The sequence below is a fragment of the Ovis canadensis genome, chromosome 3 (assembly GCF_042477335.2).
Source record: "Ovis canadensis isolate MfBH-ARS-UI-01 breed Bighorn chromosome 3, ARS-UI_OviCan_v2, whole genome shotgun sequence".
Lineage (NCBI taxonomy): Eukaryota > Metazoa > Chordata > Mammalia > Artiodactyla > Bovidae > Ovis > Ovis canadensis.
In genome coordinates, this window is record NC_091247.1 from 97,446,910 (window position 1) to 97,468,597 (window position 21,688).

Genomic DNA, 21,688 nt, shown 5'->3' on the forward strand with positions numbered 1-21,688 from the left:
TCCCCTGCAGGTCATGTACCGGCGGATCCTGCTGCAGGCGGGCTTCATACAGTTTGCACAGCTCCAGTTCCTGGAAGCTAAAGAACTCTTCAGGTAACTTGAGGTGTCAGCAATGGGCCCTCCTGTGTCCCTGAGGTCGGGTCTGCGGTTGGACCCTGTCCTCACTGGGATGCTGTGACGGGAGAGTCGTGTAGCTGCAGTGCTCTGGGAGGAGTGGGGAGGCCCCCACCCCGCTTAGTCCAGGGGTCACTGTCGTGTGTCTTGAGGGTGAGGCTGATGAGAGGCGTACAGAGTGGTCCTCGGAGAGAGGAGACAGCAGTTCTAAAGAGCACATGTGATGACCTGTGGATTCCCTGAGGGCTTGGTTTCCCTTTGCTCCAGAGATTTTAACTAAAGGCTGTGAGTCTAGAGAGAGAGCAGGTGGGGTTATGAGAACTGTTTTGTTCTAGAGACACTGTGAACTGTGTGCTCCTGACTCAGTGTCTTAGGAAGCCGTGGTCCCTTCTGTATTTCATGAATCCTGCACGTGGGGGCCCTCCCACCACCCCCACTCCCTTCATGGCCCAGCAGCCCTTCTTCTGGTGGGGAGGAGCAAGAGGGGGTGGTCAGGTGTGTGCTCTGGAGTCAGCAGCTGTTTATGTTTGCTCAGCACTCATGCAGAAGATCAAATTGCACCTGCTATGAGAGCCCTTAAATGTCCCACGAAGGCATGGTCTGTGGAGTAAGTTTCTAAACGTCCAAGTAGAACAGACTTTGTGCACTTCCAAGGCGTGAAGGAGGAGGTGCGCACAGAGCCTCTGAGCCCGCCTTTGACCAGAGCTGCAGTGCCACTGCCGCTCCTTCCTGCCCGGGCTTGCAGGGACCATGGCCCCCCTCAGCCCGGGGGTGTGATGTCCTCGGCGGCCGAGCTCCCTCTTCCATCGTGGGCCCGGAGGTTGGCGGAGCATGGTGCTGGGCTCTGCGGGCAGTGGTGGGGTCCACTCCCGGTTGGCTTGCACCCTTCTCTCTGCTTCACAAACTCCGCCCCTGTGATTGCAGGAGCGGCCAGCTCGACGTGCGGGAGCTCATCTCCCTGTACCCGCTCCTGCTGCCCACGTCCTCCTCGTTCACCCGCTCCCACCCGCCCCTGCACGAGTTCGCAGACCTCAACCAGCTGACACAGGGTGACCAGGACAAGGTGGCCAAGTGCAAGCGCTTCCTCATGAGTTACCTGAATGAGGTCCGCAGCACGGAGGTGGCCAACGGCTATAAGGAGGACATCGACACGGCCCTGCTCAAGCTGTACGCCGAGGCCAACCACGACAGCCTGCTGGACCTGCTGGTCACCGAAAACTTTTGTCTGCTGCCCGACAGTGCCGCCTGGCTGGAGAAGCACAAAAAGTGAGTGTCTTCCCATCCCCAGCCCGGACGCTCCCCGAGGGCTCCCCGCCCAGCCCAGCCCCGCCCCCAACCTTCGGATGCTGCTGTGCTACTGATGAACCAGAGCGACTTCCGAGTCCCCCACCTTCCTCCAGGGACCACCTGTCACCCTTGGGTTCGTCAGCCCCATCGCGGTCTGCAGACCAGCCAAAGTGGTCTCAGAGATCACTCAGTTCTCATGTCAGTCACTCAGATGGGTCCAACCCTTGGCGACCCCATGGACTGCAGCCCACCAGGCTCCTCTATCCATGGGATTTCCCAGGCAAGAATACTGGAGTGGGTTGCCATTCCCTTCTCCAGGGGATCTTCCTGACCCAGGGATGGAACCAGGGTCTCCTGCACTGCAGGCAGATCCTTCACCGTCTGAGCCACCAGGAAAGCCCCTCCATACTAACTCCTTAATGACAGAACGTGCAGTCATGGGCCTTGTGAGTCAGCGCATCGTCCCTTCTTCTCCATGTTCCTTCTCGATGGGATTGGCCTGTGCTAGCTGCCACATGTGTGTTGGTAAAATGATAGCTCACTTCAGCCACTGATGACCAGATTGAATAGAGAGGCAGACACCTGGATAAGTTTAGATAGAAAGGCGGGCTTCCTGATCCTGTGGACAAAAGGGATCAAACTCTGCCTTCATTACAGGCATGAGCTGGTCGGCACCCATCCTCTTGCTGACTGACTGCTGGGTACCATGGGGGCCTGTCTGTAGTGATGACCCGACCAGACCAGCTTCATCCTGGGGGCAGGGGTCTAAGCCTTCCGGGCCTGGGCTGGGGGTTTCTTTAAAAATGAGGGTGTTGGGTGTTCCAGAATGCACTGTGCAGCGGAGTGATTTATGAAGGAACCAGACAATGCCCTGCCCTCTGGAGGCAGCGCCCCTGCGACTTGGGATGGGAGGGCCTGGCGAGCCAGTGTAACTCTCTAAAGCTTCCTAGAGAAGAGAAGGGTTCCCGCAGATAGTGTAGTGTCTTCATTCTTTGAGGGGAGAAGTCTGACAGTCCCTGGGGCAGCTTGCCGGGAGAGGAGGGGGACCAGGAGGGGACACCCCTAAGAGCTGGGGAGGTGGGAACAGCTCACGCTCCAGGCAGTTCCGTGTTGTCACTGACCCTGTCCACTTAGAAATGAGAACACAAGGGCCACAGAGGGTGAGCTGCTTGCTCAAGGTCATACAGTCCATGAGTGATGAAGCCTGGATTGAAACTCAGGGCCCAGGACTCTGGGTGCCCCCTGCCCCTGCCCCCCTGCCCCCCTGCCCCTCCCTGACCTGTTCTCTGCCATGCCTGCATGCGCTGTTCAGAATCCTCCCTTCCAGAGTCACACAGCCTCCCTTCCGAACAGTCTTAGTTCCCCGTGATGAAGTTAATGGCGACCTCTAGAGTTGGGAAATGATACTGGTATGAGAAGTAAATTGTAAAGCAATGCCCAGTGCGGGTTTCCATCGTATAATCGTAGTTTTACTTTTCAGCTTATCTTAGATTTGAATATGGTCCTTTTTGGAAGTTGATAGGGAATACATTTTCATATGATAAGTAAATAAACAGAGATGGGGGTCTTTTTGCTTCTTGAAATGTGTTGCTGATCTGAGTTGAATAGAACATGCGGGGCTGGGGAGAGGGCTGGGGCATTGCTGTAGGCGTCAGCAATTTGTGGTCAGGAGAGGGTGCCCTGACCCTGTGCTTTCTTGCAGGTACTTTGCTCTGGGCCTGCTCTATCATTACAACCACCAAGATGCTGCTGCGGTTCAGGTGAGTTCAGAGGCGTCTAGGTATTGTTGTAAAACCACGTGTAACTCCAAGTTACTTGAAAAAAAAAAAGAATCACAGCTTGATAGAGACCACTCTTGCCTGATCATAGCCCTTTTAACAGAACAAAAGTGACACCATTTTAGAAAGTGAATTCCCTGAGAAACACCAGCCAAGGATTTTCTTTTCTTTGCCTTTCCATCTCTCTAAAGAACATTGTCAAGATTGAGTTTTTTTAAATGTGAGAAAAATAGGATTTCATACTGGCCTGTGACATCATTGGCTTATCAGAAATTAAGACTGTGAGTAGTAGTTTGTAATTTCTACCATTAATGACGGCAAGTTTTGCAGGCAGCTGAGTTATCTATCATCTGTGACAAAACTAAAGCTGATTAAGGCCAGTTACTTGCCCGTGGGACACCACTGGTCGGGGGGGAGCTGGGGTCTGAGCCAGTGCTCCAGGCTTTGGCAGGGGTTCTGTGCTCAAATGTCTTGCCCTGTCTCTTATGTCTTTTGCGAGCGGCTGGGAACACAGCAGTGCTCACAAACTCATCAAACATACCTGGTTGCTTTGAGAAACTACCATGACAACGTGATTGTGGAATAGGTTAAAAAAAAAAAATTTCCCATCAATATGCACCCCCATGGCTAAGAGCAGATTTGGGAGTCTAAGATAGCATTTTTTTTTAAACACCAAGTTCTAAGAATTACAGTTTGCTTTAAATGTATTAATAACATTAGCAGAGCTGCATAGAGAGAAATTTACAAAACTGAAGTAATTAGGAATAAATCTCCATCTATGGCAGAATTTTTTTAATGACACGTTTCAATGATTATGTGAGTAGTTGGGTTTGGGGAATTCAGCACTGAAGAAATTAGTAATATAGAAAACGTTTGTACACTGGTATCAGAATTGCAGCGTTTACACTGCCCACCTGTTTCTTGGGCTTCTTGCTGGGGTGTGTTTCAAAGGTCACTGTGGACAGGTGGGTGAGGTCTGCGGCCCAGGGATGATGCAAGACAGGCTCTCAGGCAGCAGCCATCTCTTCTACCCCTCGTGACGCCAACTCAGAATGAGTCTCAAAGTAAGATTCCATCTTCACGGCAGGGAAGTGTCTGAGTGAAATAGCAAAGGCCTTTTTTATGAGACTCTACCCTGAGCCCTGTGCCCATGGGGGAAGTGTTGGAAAGCACATCTGAGTATGGCAGCCCAAAAGGGTCTTCAAAATCAGGAATTCCTGTGATGGAGAAGGTGGAAACGCCTGGCTGATGGACGCAAGTGAATTTCTTCTCTGTCCAAACATTGTCAATGATTATTTTATTTCAGGAAAAGATGCATTTTATAATGCATCCACGTCTCCCCATATTTTATATTTACTACTTGTATTACTGAGATCTCATTAAGAAGGAAAGAAAGAGAACTTGATGCTTTGTGTTCTTGATTTCTTAGGCCATGTCCTCTATATTTTTTTCATCTGTTAGAAAAAATTAAATGGACTTAAGCCTTTAAAGTTTGTGTTACCACTCTGAAATATTACAAGGCCAAGGAAGCACACGCACATCCTCTCTAAGCTAGTTCTAAGCTGTCTGTGCCCTTCCATCCCACCCGTCCTGGCTCCCCCTCTCCAGCTCTGGGTGAGCATCGTGAACGGGGACGTTCAGGACTCCACGCGCTCAGACCTGTACGAGTACATCGTGGACTTCCTTACCTACAGCACTGACCCCGACCTCGTGTGGCGGCATGCCGACTGGGTCCTGCAGAGAAGTCAGGAGGTTCGTGCTTCAGCAGTGCCTTTGCAGGCGGGCGGTGTGTTCAGATGGGCTGGGGAAGTGTTTCCAGGTTGGTTACATGGTGGAACTGAGACTTGGGTCCTGGCTCATAGAACTCGGAGTCCATGCTTATCAGAGCTGTGTATGCTGTGTTTTGGGGTTGTGGAGTGTGTGTGTGTGTATGTGTGTATGTGTGTGCGTGCTTATCAGAGCTATGCTGTGTTTTGGGGTTATGGAGTGTGTGTGTGTGCGTGTGCGTGTGCGTGTGTGTGTGACAGAGTGTGCATGTGTAAGTCCAGGGACACGCTCCCCCCTGACCCCCACCACCCCTGTAGCATTTCTTGGAAGATAGTGTTGTACTGTGAGCTCCGGTTGACTGTCAGGAGGCAGCCTGGAGATGCTGGGGTCCCTCGCGGGTCATGCACACAGTTTGTCTGGGCGTCTAGAGAACCAAGTTGACTGAATCTTCAGCTGGTTACATCTTCTTTCACTTACCATCCAGCAAGTGACCGTCCTTCTTTTGCTTGATCTTAGTGTAACAAAGCTGTTGTTTCACAGATTGTAGAAACCTGCTGCCTATAAATGTTTGGTTCCTTAGTTTCCAACCCTTTTATTTATTTAAGATTTTTTTTTTTAACGTGAACCATTTTCTCAGTCTTCACTTAGTCTGTTACAGTATTGCTTCTGTCTTATGCTTGGGGTCTTTTGCCCCTGAGGTGTGTGGGATCTTCACTTCCTGGCCAGGGATTGAACCTGCATGCCCTGCCTTGAAAGGTGAAGCCTTAACTAGACCACCAGGGAAGTCCACCCCCGACTGTTTAGAAGGCCCAGCTGGAGCTCTGGGTCATTTCCTGTCTCTGTCAGCACTCCATACTGCTCTGGTTTTCTGAATCATCAGTTTTGACAGTGCTTTTACTCAAAGCATGCAGCGCTCACAATAAAGATAAGACAGGGTCTTTGAAAAGCACAATGACCAAATGGCTACTTTTCTTCAGGTTGGAGTTCAGGTTTTCACCAAGAGACCACTAGACGAACAGCAGAGTGGTTTTAACCCAGATGATATTATCAGTTGCCTTAAGAAATACCCTCAAGCCCTGGTTAAGTACCTGGAGCATCTCGTCATAGAAAGGAGACTGCAGGTGAGGCCCAGCTCTCAGGCCAATGTCGTGGGTTTGTGGGGGCCCCGTGGGGACCTGAACTTGGCCAATGGGTCTAACTGAATGTCTTATGTTCCTGGCACTCAATCTATACTTGTGGGAGGTCAGAGAGGAAACCAGACATTTGTGAAAGAGACCGGAGGCCCAAGTGGCTTGTTTTCACCCTCTACCTCTTGTCCCTTCCACTTTCATTTTTCTTCTTTGTTTTTCTTCCTTGTTGTTATTCTTAAAGGAAATGAGCGAAGCTTCCCTTCTTTGGAGGCAGCTAAATCTTGTGGGCCTTACCTGAATCCCATGGCCCTTCTCAGAATGAGATACTTTCCCTTAGATTCTATTTCATTCTATTTATTATTTTTTCGGCTGCACTGGGTCTCAGTTGCAGCCCGTGGCATCTTCCTTGTGGCATGCGGGATCTTTCCTGTGGGCTTAGTTGCCCCCCAGCATGTGGGATCCTAGCTCCCCGACTAGGGATCAAACCTGTGTCCCCTGCGTTGGAAGGTGAAGCCTTGGCCACCGGACCCCAAGGCAGTCTCCCATAAAGTTTTTATTCAGCTCCTCCGTCATGCTTTCTGAAAGCTTTCTTTCCAGTACTTGCATTCTGTTGACCTGGAGCCCCTACTCACGTCGCACATCCGGGCTCCTGCACATGCTGTCCGGGGCGGGGGTTGGGTGGTCTCCAGGCCCCCGCACACGCTCTCTCGGCCGGGGATGGGGTGGTCTCCGGGCCCCCTGCACATGCTGCCCGTCTGCTCGCCCCCTTCCTGCAGAAGGAGGAGTACCACACGCACCTGGCCGTCCTCTACCTGGACGAGGTGCTGCAGCAGAGGCCCTGCATCCCGGACAAGGATGCAGAAGTGACCGAGACACAGGCGAAGCTGCGACGCCTGCTCCAGGAATCTGATCTCTACCGAGTCCACTTTCTGATGGGTGAGTGGACCCACGTAGCCTCTGTGGATAAATGTCACAGGGTTGAGGAGGACGAGGGGGCAGTCCATGAGCCTCCGTGGCACCAAGTCAGCCTCCAGGAGGCAAGGGGCGCCTGCTGTTTGTCCTCTGCCCATGGACAGGGCCCTTTAGCCAATGACCCAGAGGCTGCCCAGGGTGCTGGGAGGTCTGTGCATTTGCTGAGCAGAGCTGCTTTGAACTTGCTCACTCGGCTTTGAAGCCCTCGGATCAGTTCCTTCTGAGGCTCGGGCTGTGACCATGACTTTGCTGGCTGGCACTGCCCCCAGCAACCCGCTTGGCCACTCCAGGCTGGGAGGAAGGCATCCTTCCTGGAGGGGGTCCAGTTTTCACTTCCTCCAGGGCAAGGACCACAGTGTTCATGTCGTCCGGCAGAGTGAGCTGTCTCCTGCTCTATGGGCACCGTGGGATTTCCAAGTTGTCCTTACTGGGTTAAAATATTTCTCTTTAGCAGCATTTAACTCTAGTTTTTGAGCGTTAGCTACAGTCCTTTCTCATGGTTTGTGGGAGGTGTGTCCTGTATAGACCCCACAGTTGAACTCACAGACACTACGCCATCACGCCTGGCAAACCACTGGCCACACGTTTCTATCCATACATAACCTTGTTTATGTGTGTTCTGTGGAAACATACTTTATTTAATGTATATGTTGATTCACTGACCCTGCCCTCGTGGCCAGAAAGCAGCACATGCTCAGGCCTGGATGATGTTCCCGTGAAGAACTTTGTCCCAAGGCACCTGGCAGTCCTTCTGTACCTAGACACCCCCAAACTCTGCTACCCAAGGTGGTGTCCGGGTAGCCAGAGTGGCAGTGTTTAGGGGTGTCTGGGCAGCCTGGGGGACTTCCCAGTGCCTCAGCAGTAAAGAATCGGCCTGCCAATGCAGGAGACACAGGTGTGATCCCTGGGTCGGGAAGATCCCTTGGAGGAGGAAATGGCAACCCACTGTAGAATTCTTGCCCAGGAAATCCCATGGACAGAGGAGCCTGGTGGGCTACAGTCTATGGGGTCACAGAAGAATTGGACACGACTGAGTAGCTGAACACAGGCAGTCTGGGTGGTGGCGTCTCGGGGTTTCCACGTAGCCAGAGTTGCTTTGGGCACTCTTAAGCTCACGGCGCTGGCGGGCAGGTGCAGGGCTGGATGTCCCCCGCCTGGCACGGGCGCTTCAGTCCCTCACTGGCAGGTCCCACCCCGCAGACAGGACCCGGGGCGCCGGGCTGCCCCTGGAGAGCGCCATCCTGCACGGGAAGCTGGAGCAGCATGAGGAGGCACTGCGCATCCTGGTCCACGAGCTGGCGGACTTCCCGGCAGCGGAGGACTACTGCCTGTGGCGCTCTGAGGGCCGCGACCCACCCTACCGCCAGCGGCTCTTCCACCTGCTGCTGGCCGTCTACCTGGGCCCCGGCCCTGCCGCGCCCGCGAGGACCGTGGCTGCCGTGGACCTGCTGAACCGCCACGCCGTGGAGTTCGACGCGGCCCAGGTGCTGCAGCTGCTGCCGGGCACGTGGTCAGTGCAGCTGCTCCGCCCATTCCTGATGGGTGCCGTGCGGGACAGCATCCATGCCCGGAGGACCACGCAGGTGGCCGTGGGCCTGGCCAGGTCTGAAAACCTCATCTACAAGTATGACAAGGTGAGAGCCCGGGCCTCCTGGGTGAGACGTTTAACCTTGATGTTAGCCCTGAAAAAGCAGTCTTATTCTGTTTTCTTCTCTGACTTCAGCATAGGGCATGTGTGAGTTACTCACGCAGACACGGGTGTGGGAGCCGGGCTGGCAGCGGTGAGGTTGGGGCAGTCTCCCACCCTGTAGACGCCAGCGATCAGGAGAGCAGAGGGAGGTTGTGGCCAGGCCCCAGACCACACCACAGGTCATGGTGTCACTCCGTCCATCCAGCATGTCCATGCAGAATTGGCTGTTACTGTCCCCTTTCACAGAAGGGGGAGCAGGGACATGGGGTGTCACACAGAGCACGCAGGAGCCAGGTGTGGACCACAGGCCGGTTCAGAGCCCCATTCTTCCTCCTGTCTCCATCCTCCAGGGCTGCTGTAACAGATAAGAGCGAACCCCACAGGCCAGGGGCTCAGATGACTCACAAACAGTTCTTCCTGTCTGGAGGCTGGAAGCCTGGAGTCAAGGTTCTGACTGATTCAGTGCCTTGTGAGGCCCTGTCCTTGCTATGTGCACATGGCCAGGCGTGGGCACCAGTCTCCTCTAAGGGCCCTGCAGCCATCATGGGGCCCCCGCCTCCAAACACCATCCCGCTGGGGGTCAGGGCGTCCACGTGGAGAGAGATACAGGCATTCAGTCCATAGTAGCCCCAGCTCATCAGAGGCTCCTCTCTGGTGAGGCCCGTGTGCCCTGCGGCCGGCAGGATGTCCCTCCGGAGCAGGAATCTGCAGGTTTCTCCCACTCGGAAGACATCCTTGACCTCCCCCAGTGGAGGAGCCGAGGTCTGGAGGATCTGGCCTCCCTCCTCTGACCTGTCCTTGCCCGTCTCACTGTTTCCAGGACATGTGGAAGGAGCAGTGGGCCTGCCGTCCCATACATACAGCCTTCATATCCACTGGTTCCTCTGCCTGTGTCCCATCTCTTCCTTTTGTGCCTGATGAATGCCTCCTTGAAACCCAGGCTAACCTCTCTCCCTGTGAAGCCTTCCCATCCCTCTTCCCACACAGACTAGCAGCCCGTGTGCTCACTCAGTGCCACGCCTGTGGTGTCCCTTCTCCTGTGAGGCTTTGGGTACTCTGAGGGCAGGAGCTTCCTTTACTGATCTCCGTACTCCTAAGCCAAGGCTGGTGTCATCTTGACAGCATCAAATGTTTGTTGAATGACTAAAGAAACTAACAAATATGGTGATTCTCCAAGCCACCAACAGGCTGACTTGCTGGGTTTACTCTCGTGAATTGCGCAGAAAGGCTTTTAACTTACAGAACTCAAGTCCTGTGTTTCAGACCGGAAATGATAAAGTTGTATTAGTTTCATTAGTTACCTTTAAAGAAAGAAAATTAAGTGTCCTGGGACAGGTCATGAATGTGCTATGGATAGACCATGTGGCTTTGACCACGCCTCTTATCTGGCCTCGCTTTTCTGGTGTGCAGACAGGGGTAGCAGGAATTAGATGACTTTCTTGGCCTCGTCAGCGTTAACGCCCCACGACTGCATAATGACTTTTTGGAAAGCATCAGGGCTCAGAGAACATTTGAGAGAGAATCTTGGTGAGCAATGCCTCAACCAGAGAAGAAGCAATTACTTTTGTAAAATAAGAAGGCAGTTTTGTAGCTTTTTTGATTTTTCTAGTTCCTGAGGATAGTTTTGTTTATTTTCACTGCTGAGATTCTGTTTCCAGAAATTGATGTTCAAGCTGTCCCCACCAGGGATGACTTTAATAACTACCCAGGGGGCGATGCTCGTCAGCTCTGAAAACTGGTCACAGACATCTCCATCTTTTCTTTCTTTCTGCAGATGAAGCTGAAAGGAAGCTCCGTTCGACTCTCAGACAAAAAGCTTTGCCAGATGTGCCAGAACCCCTTCCTCGAGCCCGTGTTCATTAGGTACCCCAACGGCGGTCTCGTCCACACCCACTGTGCAGCCAGCAGACACACAGAGCCCAGCTCCCCCAGTGCAGGGGCTCGGACTTGAAGAGGCAGGGCCTTGGGTCCTCACGTGGCCTGCCGGGTGCGCAGACAGGAGGCTGTGACTGTGCTCTGTCGGCCGTCACTGGGTGCTGGGGGAATCTGGTCCATGGGAAACAGGCTGCAGCCAGCCCCCTGCCTCGGATGGAAAGGGAAAGTCCCTCCAGTAGAGACGTGCCAGGTTTCCGCATCCAGGGACATCGCCGCCCACAACAGACATCTGCTCCCTGAGGAAGTGAGCCTTTCTGTACAGCCCAAACAAGTCAGACCCCCTCCCCTCGCCCCGATCTGTAGACACGGGTCCGCACTGGAATCGTCTGCTCCAGGGTAAGAGCGGTGATCTCATCCTGGTCGGTGAGTGGCCGGAGAATCCAGCCCTCCATCCTGATTGCCTGCCCACCGGCCACACCTGGGCTCTGCCTCTGCCCTGCAGGATGGCTGACCTTTGTTCCTTCCCACTTCCCATCTGTCTCTCAGCCCCCAAAAGATCTGCCTGGGTACCCCACCCTTCCTTTTGGGGTAAATTCGTTCCCTTCTGGCTGTCTCGAGAGTGACGCTCTGAGAAGCCGTGGACGCACCTGGAAGAGCTGCTCTTGGGTCTGGAGTCATCGGCAGGGGTGGGAACCCACGATGTGTGGCCTGCTGGTTTGAAACTCCACGATTCACACGGTTGAGCAGAACCTTTTATTTGAAGTTCTGTCCTCTTCGTGATTTTTCTCTAGTTTGGAAATTCACCCATCATGTTTGCTAGGGACGGTTTTCCTTATGAAAACATATCCACCCTTGATCACTTGGGAAATTAAAAGGGAAAGGTGTGCACAAGCCGGGTGTGTTTGCTGGGGCTGCTGGTGGTCGCCTCCACGCTGCATGGGCTGGGCTGTGGGTGACAGCTCCTCCTGCACTGGGGGGTCGTCAGCCTTCCCGGGAGAGCGCCACCGCCTATAAGGAAGCCCAGGCAGGCTGCCTTACCTCCCAGCACTTTACACGCCTGCCCTGCGGCTTCCCAGACACACAGGACAGAAGTCTTTCTCAACCTCAGCACCGCAGGCCTGCATCCGCTCCTGCCTGTCTGTCCAGCATCTCGGGGAAGCTGACGCTGTGGTTACTTCACTGCCCTCTGAATTTCTTCCTGCTGATGACTGACCGACCATCAGGGACTAAGAAGAAAGATGCCATGACCCCTACCGTGAAGCTTGGCAGATACGCATCAGTGTGTGACGGGAGGACCCCCAGACCTGGCCTGTGTCCTCAGCCCAGGCCTTACGGACCAGGTGTAGAGCTCACCCACCTGTAGAAAGGCTCTGTACTAGTAACCGTCCGTGTTCTCGTCCCTCTTGTGATTCGAAGGGGCCGGGTAGCACAGGCATCCACGCACCTTCCCAGCTGTGTCTCAGTCTCTGTAAAGAGTCAGTGATGAAGAAGTTCTTTCAGCTTGGCCGTGTGCTGTGTGCAATACTAGCAATCAAAGCCGAGCCACGAGTCTTACCCTGCAGGTGGCTGTGAAGGCATGGTCATGTTCCTGGGGACGTTATCCTTACGGCTCGTGAGTTTGGGTTTATCCCTCAGAGAACGAGCAGCTAGGACACGGAATTCTGCACTGCTGAAGGCACTGTTTCTCTCCACAAGATGGATACAATCCTGGAAAAGCCTCCTGGTTCCTAACTCGGGGGCACAGGTCTTTCTTTGCTCCACACTTTGATCGATATTTTGATGTTTGTTATCCTTTAGAATAACGGAACTAAAGTTGAACAGTTTTCTATCTCTACTGAGCCCTCAAATGCAGCAGGATTCTGTGATCCTGTTGCTGAATTGTAAAAACCTTGCCTCTCTAATCAACGCCCCCACCGACCAGGCCCCTTTCTCAAATTATATTTTTAAAAGTTCATGGTTCTTTCCAGAGGCCTGCTCTTTTGTGATCGTGCCGTTGATTAGAGGAATTAGAACCGTCACTCGTTCTTTACCTCCCTGGGTCAGTTTGGTGTCACCTACCTAGTTAAAACGGCACGAAGTGGACACAGCTGACATTAATATTCTCTGGGCAAGACTTTAATTTCATGAGCTGTTAATCTGCTGTCGCTTATCAGGCATCCCCATGGGAGGGTCGCATGAGCTATGGAGCCTTGGGCCTGCGCTCCGAGCTGAAAGGACCCGGGGTGTGCCTGAAGGGGATCCGGGGGCCTTGGGTCCCACCCTCAAGTCCCTGCCCATCACTCAGCCAGGGTGGCCTGGGCTTCCTGCTCGCCCTCCTATGGAGACCTGGCCCTTTACCCTTTAACCCCTGGATGGGTCCGAAATAGACAAGATGTACAAATGTAAACTTGTTGATTTTATTAAAAATCATCTTAATTCTTTGTTCCTCCTGTAGTTTTTTTAAATAAAACTCGTCTTGGTGAGAGGATGGTTTCCACCCCCAGGGCATCCAGCCTAAGGGGGTCCTAGAACTTAGTCCTCAGCCCTGGCGGCCCCTCCCAGCTCCATCAAGGACTTGTATTGGCCACCTCGCAAACCCTTAGGTGTTACTTCACTAAATTGTAAGCAATGCACTTCTGTCTCCTGCAAAGTCTTTAGGTGCTGCTGGACACCTTAAGGCCTTTGGATTCATCCTGCCCTGCAAAGTTCAACAAAGGAGATTTCTGGTTACTTCTCTGACAGGTGACCTTTAGCCAAATACTCCTAAAGAAACTTTCTGCCCTTCGGTTTCTAGCCCTGAATATGTTCAGAGGATATTTGTGTGTGTGTGGTCGCCAAGTCATGTCCAGCTCTTTGCCACCCCGAGGACTACAACATGCCAGGCTTCCCTGTCCTTAGCTATCTTCCAGTGTTTGCTCAAATAATGTCCATCACAGTCTCATCCTCTGTCACCCACTTCTCCCGCCCTCAGTCTTCCCCAGCATCAGGGTCTTTTCCAGTGAGTTGGCTGTTCACATCAGGTGGCCAAAGTATTGGAGCTTCAGCTTCAGCATCAGTCCTTCCAATGAATATTCATCATAAGGAAGCCCCCAGATCGATTTCTAGATTCTTTTTCAATACAGTGCTGTTGAAGTTGTTTGGTCGTTAAGTAGTTTCTGACTCTTTGCAACCCCATGGACTGTGGCCTGCCAGGCTCCTCTGTCCACGGGATTACCTAGGAAAGAATGCTGGAGTGGATTGCCATTTCTTTCTCCAGGGGAACTACCAGACCCAGGGATAGAACCTGCGTCTCCTGCATTGGCAGGCAAATTCTTTACCGCTAAGACACCATGGACGCCCAAGTTGTGGAAGAGTATAATCTAAATTTTGCCAAAAAAAAAAAAAATTACTTTTAATGTAATTTTTTTAAACTAGAGAATCTTCAACTTTGGGTAAAAAAGAGGTTTCATTCTACAATGAGAAAATTACCTCTATAATAATTTTTTTAAAAATCAGTAGGTATTACTTTTAAAACTTGTCTTAAACCTAGGGAACATTCATAAGGATGGCAAGTACGCCATTCTCTTACACAATCTAAATCTAAACTTTATAGCATCACCTTGTGTCTAGTTAAGAACCTGCCTATACCTGCTTATTGCATCGTTTGAGAAGGGAAAGACTCAAGGAAAACGGAGAAGGGAGCCAGAGAGTGAAAAGGATCTGAGGGCAGGAGAGGGTATAAAGGAGATTTTACAAAGGTATAATGGAGATTTAGATGCTGGTGGACAAAAGTTGGGTGGAATATCACCCTAGGAGAGCAAGGGAGACCCCATGAGTGACCACTCTGAGTGTGGCCTGAGCAGATGCACCTCAGCCGCCTGCTCCCCGGGAGCCTGGACCGCCTAATTCCCGGGAGGCCCCACAAATCCAAGCCGGTGGCAGCCTTGGGGAGTCAGAGCCTCCTGCCTCCCACACTGTTTCTCCCTTACCCCTCTGCATGCCTTGAAAGCAAATTAGGTCTTTGCACTTTTCCTTGTGCATTTCTAAAATTATTCAGTCCTGTGTGTCTTTTATGGAGAGGTGCCTAACCCTCTCTTCACGGTTTAATAAAACATTCGAAGTCGTCATGACACCGCAGCCAAACACCGTCAGGAGGGGAGACGATGGCAGCATTTCAATGAGGGAGGAAATGAGAAATGCGTCCCCAGAGGACACTTCATAAGGAGCAGCAAACCTGTCTTTTCAAACACGCTTCTGAAAACTAGATTGGCTGTTTTTTTTTCCAGCTGGGATGGTTGGTGAAGGGACAGTGGCTGCCAGACCAGAGGCAGCAGGATGGAGCCAGGGGAGCTGGACCATGCGGATCCCCGGAAAGGAATCATCCTTACCACCCCACCCTTGGGGGTTGTTAGGTGTTTACCTGGACACATCCAGCCTGAGCTGGTGTATTGGCACCCTCGGATTCCTGATGCAGAAGGTAACGTTCCAGTCACATCTGAGTGTTTCTCATTCAGAGTTCTTTCTGTTCCCATCAGACTAAGTAGGAAAATGCTCTGTGAGCTGCAGTCTCTCCCTGGTTCCCTTGGAGCTAGGCACGCTCCAGCACCTCTCCTAATCCTAGAGCACCTTATCCCCGGCTCCTCCAGGACCATAGGGCAGACAGCGGAAGGTGAGTTAGGACTGCCTGGGGCAGTGAGTGACCTCAGATGCCCACCCCAAATAATGCGTACAAGTGCATGCAAGTGCACGCTCACACACTCACAGAAACACACACACACACACACCATGCTCTTGTGTTCCAACATCTTTCACCAGGCCAGTGCGCTCAAACTGCTCAAGAAAAGGGAGGGCTAGGGACCCTAGGGGGAGGTTACATCCAGGTCGTGTAAGAATGAAGAAGCAGTGGTCACCCTGCGGGCAGCAGGGAAGGAAACAAGAGCTTGCTATTTACATAGGATTTTAGGACAAAGTTCACTGAAGGCTCAGCGAGGCTGGAGGGAATCATGAAGGGGGCAAAATGAAAGTCAGAGGTGAGGGACTTCTCTGGAGGTCCAGGGGTTCAGAATCTGCCTTCCAAGGAAGAGGATGCAGGTTCGATCCCTGATCCGGGAACTAAGATCCCTCGAGCCACAACTACTGAGCCCGTGTGTATAGAACCTGTGCTCCACAACAAGAGAAGCCCGCTGCCACAAGGAAGACCCACCACAGCCAAAAAAAAAAAAAAAGTCAGAGGTGAAACTAACTGGCTGGAATTACTGAGCAGGGTGGAGAGTTTTATTAAAACTGTGGGTGCTGCCTTGGGACCCCTACTGCTGAATCTCCCACTGGTCATCTAATCAGTAATGTCCTTCAGTCGTTGCAGCTCCGTTAATGGCTTACAGGTTCTAGGAAGTGATTGTGTCCTAGGAGATGTTTGACCCCAGATTCCTGGCTTGCTATCATGGCCCTGGCGCTAATTTTGGCAAGAACACAGCCTTCTACACGGAAAGAGCAATAATACTTTATTTAAAATATATACAAAATTATTACTTTGAAACATATATATTACTGTCCAACACACATCATATAACACTGATTGATGTAAATTTTGGTGCCTTCATTCATTAAGTTTGGGGATTTCTCTTTTACTCAAGGCTCCTGAAGAACATTCTCTTAAACGGCCACCAGAGGGGAGGTGCCCAGAGGCTCGGTCCCTGTGGCGGGCGGGCTTGCTCTCGGACACCACCAAGGCCACGCAGCTCTGCCTCGTGGGGACTGAGGGCAAACCCTGAACTTGCTGGGGGCTCACGGGACACAGACATGAGGGACACACCTCAATCAGTCACACACCAACTGCCCATCTTCAATCAACCTCTCTCTCTCATCTCTCTCTCTGTCACCTCTCTCTCCCTCTCTGAGTATAAAAGGGTCTAGGGGCTCTGGGTCTGTGTATAAAAGGAGGGTGAGGTTGGTGAGAAAAGTGCCAACTATTTTCTGGAAAAGAACTCCTCTGGGCTTAGAGGAGTGTAAACTGTGTTATCCCTTTTTGCTTCTGTCACCGGAAGAGAATAAGGAGCTAGTCTGGTGATACAACATCGGAAAGGAAATGAGAAGAAATACACTCAGGGGAGCATCTGTGTTCTTGCGCCAAATGTGAGTTCTGATTATCCTGAGATAACTCGGACATCTGCCTCCAGGCCCAGCCCCTGCCTCATTCACCAGCCCCTCCCACGTGCCTTGCACCTCTTAGGCACTTAATGATAGATGAACGCAGGCGGGCGGTGTGGTGTCTACGAGCAGAAAACAAATGTGTTTTAGAGTCAGAGTGTGTGAGAGGTGGTGGGGGCCCTGGGGGCCTACTAGACCTGCTTCCTCGGGGATGGGGAAACCAAAGCCCAGAGGAACTGCGGAGAAACCAGCAAGGCCACATGACTAGTTTCTAACTGAGCTGGCCTTGGACTCATGTTTTCTACATTTCTCTTTAAATCTCCCACTCTCTTCAGATCTGAAAGTGTAAGGACAGTCCACAGAACCAACCATGTGCCCTGAACTCAGGAAAGTCACTCCCAGCAGTGGAAGCTCCTGGTGATACCAGTGGCCCAGGGAGCAGAGGCCCAGTAGCCGGGACAAGCACAAGGGTCCCCTCCAAGCATCTGCCCTCTGGATCACGGTCCTGCCTGGGCCGGGGGACCGGGGTCCCAGGGTCCCGGGGAAGCGGCACAGGCTATAGCGGTCAGACTCCTGCAGCCCTGCGTGAGGTAGAGGATCACAGAGGTCGTGGAGGCGGCCGAGTGGGGGTTGTATTCCCGCCGCTGTGACGGGGTGATGTGGCGGGCCTCAGGGCATCACAAGAAACGCGTAAACAAAGCCCCCAGCCACTTCTGAGACTGAAAGCAAGTCAACACAAGTACTTACTGAAAAGATGAATCAACAGGACAAGGCATGTGGTACCCGCTCATTGGTCAGAGGGAAGGAGGGCCAGGTGGGGCGGGGCAGGAAGCAAGAAGAGAAGGGGCAGGGCTGTCGCTGCTGGCCCAGAAGTGGCTTCAGGTGAGGGGCCATGGCGGGGAGGAGGGTTGAGGACATGCATGAGCACTGGGGTGGGCTTCTCCTCTCAGCTGAGCTGCCCTTGAACATTCTCTGGGCTTCGAGCCACCAAGGTCTCCCCTGTGTCACACGGGAGCTGAAAAGCCCAGGGCCCCTCTGCCTCCTGTGTGACTTTGGTTTCCAGAAAGAATGGTTTGGCATCACCCCCAATGCACATCTGACCAACATAAAGAACTCTGCATGCTTCCACGATGCACACACAGACACAAACGCCTGTGAAGGATGCCGGCACCCCAGACAATGCCTGACCACCCAGAGATGGATGCACTGGGGTTTTGCACATCAGAACAGGGCACCCGGGTGTCTCCAAGGCAGGCCTGGAGAGGGCTCTTTAGACAGAGCCTTCCTCCTGCCACTCAGCCAACCTTCCTCCTGCTCTTCTTCCTCCCTAACCTTCGGCCCCACTCCAGCATCACTCATAGCTCAGTTGGTAAGGAATCTGCCTGCAATGCAGGAGACCCTGGTTTGATCCTGGGTCAGGAAGGTTCCTTGGAGAAGGAAATGGCAACCCACTCCAGTACTCTTGCCTGGAAAATCCCATGGACAGAGGAGCCTGGGAGGCTACAGTCCACGGGGTTGAAAGTCAGACACGACTGAGAGACTAAACCGCCGCCACCTGCATCACTGCACGCATCTCCCCTTTGGTCCTGAGGGCCTTCGGGTTTCCAGCAGACCCGCGCTGCTGTTCTGCAGCAAGAAACAGAAATAATTCATCGTGCAAACGCGGGAGCCCGTTTCCCTGGTGACCAGCGGGTCCCTTTGTGCTAAGCGCTGACTGCTCGGGAGTCCCAGGAAGTCAAGCGGGGGGCAGATGGGGGCTATTGCTCGCCCCTCCCCTACACCGCGGACTGGTTCTCCGTGCACGCGTACACTGTGCTCGGCCGGATTCGCCTCCGGATCCGCTCAGGCACTTTGGGGAGGATCTGGAAGGTGGGGGGCAGCAGCTCCAGACAGGCCTCGCGGAACTTCTTGATCCGCCAGCAGTAGACGATAGGGTTGAAAACGGACTTGAGGTAGCTGAGCCCCAGCACGCAGGAGCTGGTGGCGTAGAAAGAGGGGCCGCAGTAGAAGCGCCGGCTGAACACGGACAGCAGGCTGTACACCGAGTGCGGCAGCCAGCAGAGCGAGAAGCCCACGAAGAGGATCAGGATGGTGGTGAAGGCCTTGGTCTTGAAACTCAGGTCCAGGCTGGCCTGCTGCTGCTGCCGCCGGAGCCGCCGCAGGCAGGCGCGGGGCAGCCGGCGCAGGTCCAGGCGCTCGGACTGGTTGTGCACGCGCACCGCGTTCTTGCGCACCGCGTGCAGGACGCCCAGGTGGGCGCCGAGCATCACCGCGAAGGGAACGAAGAAGGCGGCGCCCACCAGAGTCAGCACGTAGGCGCGGCCGGCCGGGAGTTCGGTATAGCTCAGCACGCACTGCGGGGCCCGCGCCGGCACCTCCACCAGCGTCCAGCCGGCCAGCGCCGGCGCCGAGACGCAGAAGGACAACGCCCAGGACGCGGCGATGATCACTTTGGCCCGGCGGGGATTCAGCCGGTCCTGGCGCTGCGCGATGATGAGGAAGCGGTCCACGCTGACGATGAGCAGGATGGACACACCCTCCAGGACGAAGAACCAGTAGAGCGCGGCTGAGAGCCGGCAGAAGGAGTCCCCGAAGTGCCAGCGGACGGTGACGAGGGTGGCGGCCGTGAAGGGCAGGCAGCACAGGCACAGCATGATGTCCGAGAAGGCCAGCGTGGCCAGCAGCAGGTTGATGGCGGAGCGCATGGCCGGCCGCTGGTACACGATGATGCAGACCGCAGCGTTGCCCAGGAACCCCGCCACGACCGTCAGCATCATGAGGACCGCCAGGGACATCCTGAGCGTGGCAGGCGGTGGGGGCACCCGGGAGTCCCCCTCGTGGCTCGCGTTGGGCAGCAGGTATTCGTAGGTCTCGATGGACGATTGGTTACAGGCCATCGTGGAAGAGGTCCTGGCGGTGAGGCAGAAGCGGGATAGGAGGGGCCTCAGCGGTTAGGGGGCTGCATGTTCCTCTGGCTGGTTTGGGTCTCGGGGGCGCTGGAAGGGCTGGGAGGAGCCTGTCTTTGGGAGCAACTGGCTGGGACATGCGATTCATCAATCACAGCCTCATCGTCTCCGTGACAGCTGGCTGTGCAATTTCCTGCGCTCTGGATGGCCTGGAGCAAAGAAGCAGGGAAGAAAAGGGGGTTAGACCTTCCAAGTACGTGTGGAATAGAACAGGTTCCCCCCCCCCCCCCCCTTTTACAGGTATTTTCAGCATCAGAGTGGAGATGACTCACTTATTTACCACTTGGAACAAGGCTGGGTCTTCACAAGTATGACAAGCCTTGTCATATCACCTAGGAAACCTAATCAGACCCACCTTGTGGGGGACCCGAGTTTGTAATCAACATTTCCATAATCAGCATTTATTTAATACTACATCCTAAATACATCCTAAAGGAAATCAACCCTGAATACTCATTGGAAGGATTGATGCTGAAGCTGAAGCTCCAGTACTTTGGCCACCTGATGTGAAGAGCCAGCTCATTGGAAAAGACCCTGATGCTGGGAAAGACTGAGAGTAGCAGAAGAGGGTGCCAGAGGATGCAATGGTTGGATGGCATCACTCAATGGACATGAGTTTGAGCAAACTCCAGGAGATGGTGGAGGACAGCGACGCCTGGTGAGCCATCCACAGGGTTGCAGAGTCGGACACGACTGAGCAACTGAACAGTTTATTAACCTGAATTATAAGCACCCTGATCCAGTGGAGCCTGGCATGAGGCAGTGCTGGAGGAGAGCCAGCTTCGAGAGGGCAGGGCTTTGTCTGTGTTGTTTGCTGTGTCCCCAGCAGAGAGGATGCTCAACAGAAACTCTGTTGAGTAAATAAATGTTAGTGTATGCCGCCACTCTCTGTTAGCCACTCAGGCATGTCTGTCTCTCTTGCGATGCTATAGGCTAAAGCCCGCCAGACTCCTCTGTCCACAGGATTCTCCAGGCAAGGATACTGGAATGGGTTGCCATTTCCTCCTCCGGGGGATCTTCCTGACCCAGGGATTGAAGCTGCATCTCCTGCATTGGCAGGCGGGTTCTTTACTGCAGAGCCACCTGGGAAGCTTGTTTGACCTTACGCAGTTGTAAGAAATAATCCAGCAGGATCGCATGTCTTCTTCCCCTAGTTTCCACTGTGGTAACACTCCAGGTAACTGTGGTGCTGCCAGAGTGTTGGGCTTCCCTGGTGGCTCAGATGGTGAAGAATCTGCCTGCAGTACAGGAGATGCAGGGTCAATCCCTGGATTGGGAAAAATCCCCAGGAGGAGGGCATGGCAACCCACTCCAGTATTCTTAAGTCTGGGAAATCCCATGGACAGAGGAGCCTGGAGGGCTACAGTGCATGGGGTCACAAAAGAGTCAGACACGACTGAGTAATCACACCACACACACACACCACCACACCACACCACACACACACACACACACACACACACACAAGTATATAATAGTTGGGGTAAGAACCCAGCCTGGGATTCAGATAGATCCTACCTACTGGGTTGATTTTGTTTCTTAATTTCTCCAAGTCTTTGTTCCTTTGCCTGTGCCGTGCCCCCCAGGGAGGGCTGTCACAGGGAGCACAGGAGGGGACTGGCCCTCAGTGCTGGGAGCAAGGCCAGCAGCTCACTGCCCTAGTTGCTCTTTTGTTTTCTTCTTGTCCCTGACCTTTTATTGAGAGACTGTTGACATATCACACGTATCAGTTTAAGGTGATGATGTGATACACATACATACTGTGAAGTGATGCCCACAGTAAAGTTAGTTAACAGCTCCATCTCTTCATGTTATTTTCGGTTTTGGGGTGTGTGTGTATGTGGTCATGAAATTACGATTTACACTCTTTACAGCAAATTTCAAGTGTATAATACAATCTTGTGAATTGTACTCACCATGCTGGACGTTATTCACAATATCCAAGGCATGGAAACAAGCTAAATGTCCATTGATGGATGAATAAAGATATTTTCGTGTATATAT

General features: G+C 53.1%; 2 protein-coding genes across 2 annotated transcripts in view; one reads left to right on the top strand and one right to left on the bottom strand.

Moving 5' to 3' along the window:
• Positions 1-13,033, top strand: part of TGFBRAP1 (transforming growth factor beta receptor associated protein 1) — a 31,278-nt gene extending 18,245 nt beyond the window's left edge. The window contains exons 5-12 of the mRNA XM_069580559.1: positions 11-93; positions 1,039-1,380; positions 3,104-3,161; positions 4,788-4,931; positions 5,924-6,067; positions 6,853-7,012; positions 8,249-8,682; positions 10,513-13,033. Coding sequence (XP_069436660.1) covers positions 11-93; positions 1,039-1,380; positions 3,104-3,161; positions 4,788-4,931; positions 5,924-6,067; positions 6,853-7,012; positions 8,249-8,682; positions 10,513-10,689 — 1,542 coding nt within the window. The 3' untranslated portion in view covers positions 10,690-13,033. The remainder of the gene's footprint in view (positions 1-10; positions 94-1,038; positions 1,381-3,103; positions 3,162-4,787; positions 4,932-5,923; positions 6,068-6,852; positions 7,013-8,248; positions 8,683-10,512) is intronic.
• A 5,191-nt stretch (positions 13,034-18,224) lies between these two features.
• The window catches only part of GPR45 (G protein-coupled receptor 45), a 40,063-nt gene continuing 36,599 nt past the window's right edge, over positions 18,225-21,688 (bottom strand). The window contains exon 2 of the mRNA XM_069586352.1: positions 18,225-19,833. Coding sequence (XP_069442453.1) covers positions 18,494-19,615 — 1,122 coding nt within the window. The 5' untranslated portion in view covers positions 19,616-19,833 and the 3' untranslated portion in view covers positions 18,225-18,493. The remainder of the gene's footprint in view (positions 19,834-21,688) is intronic.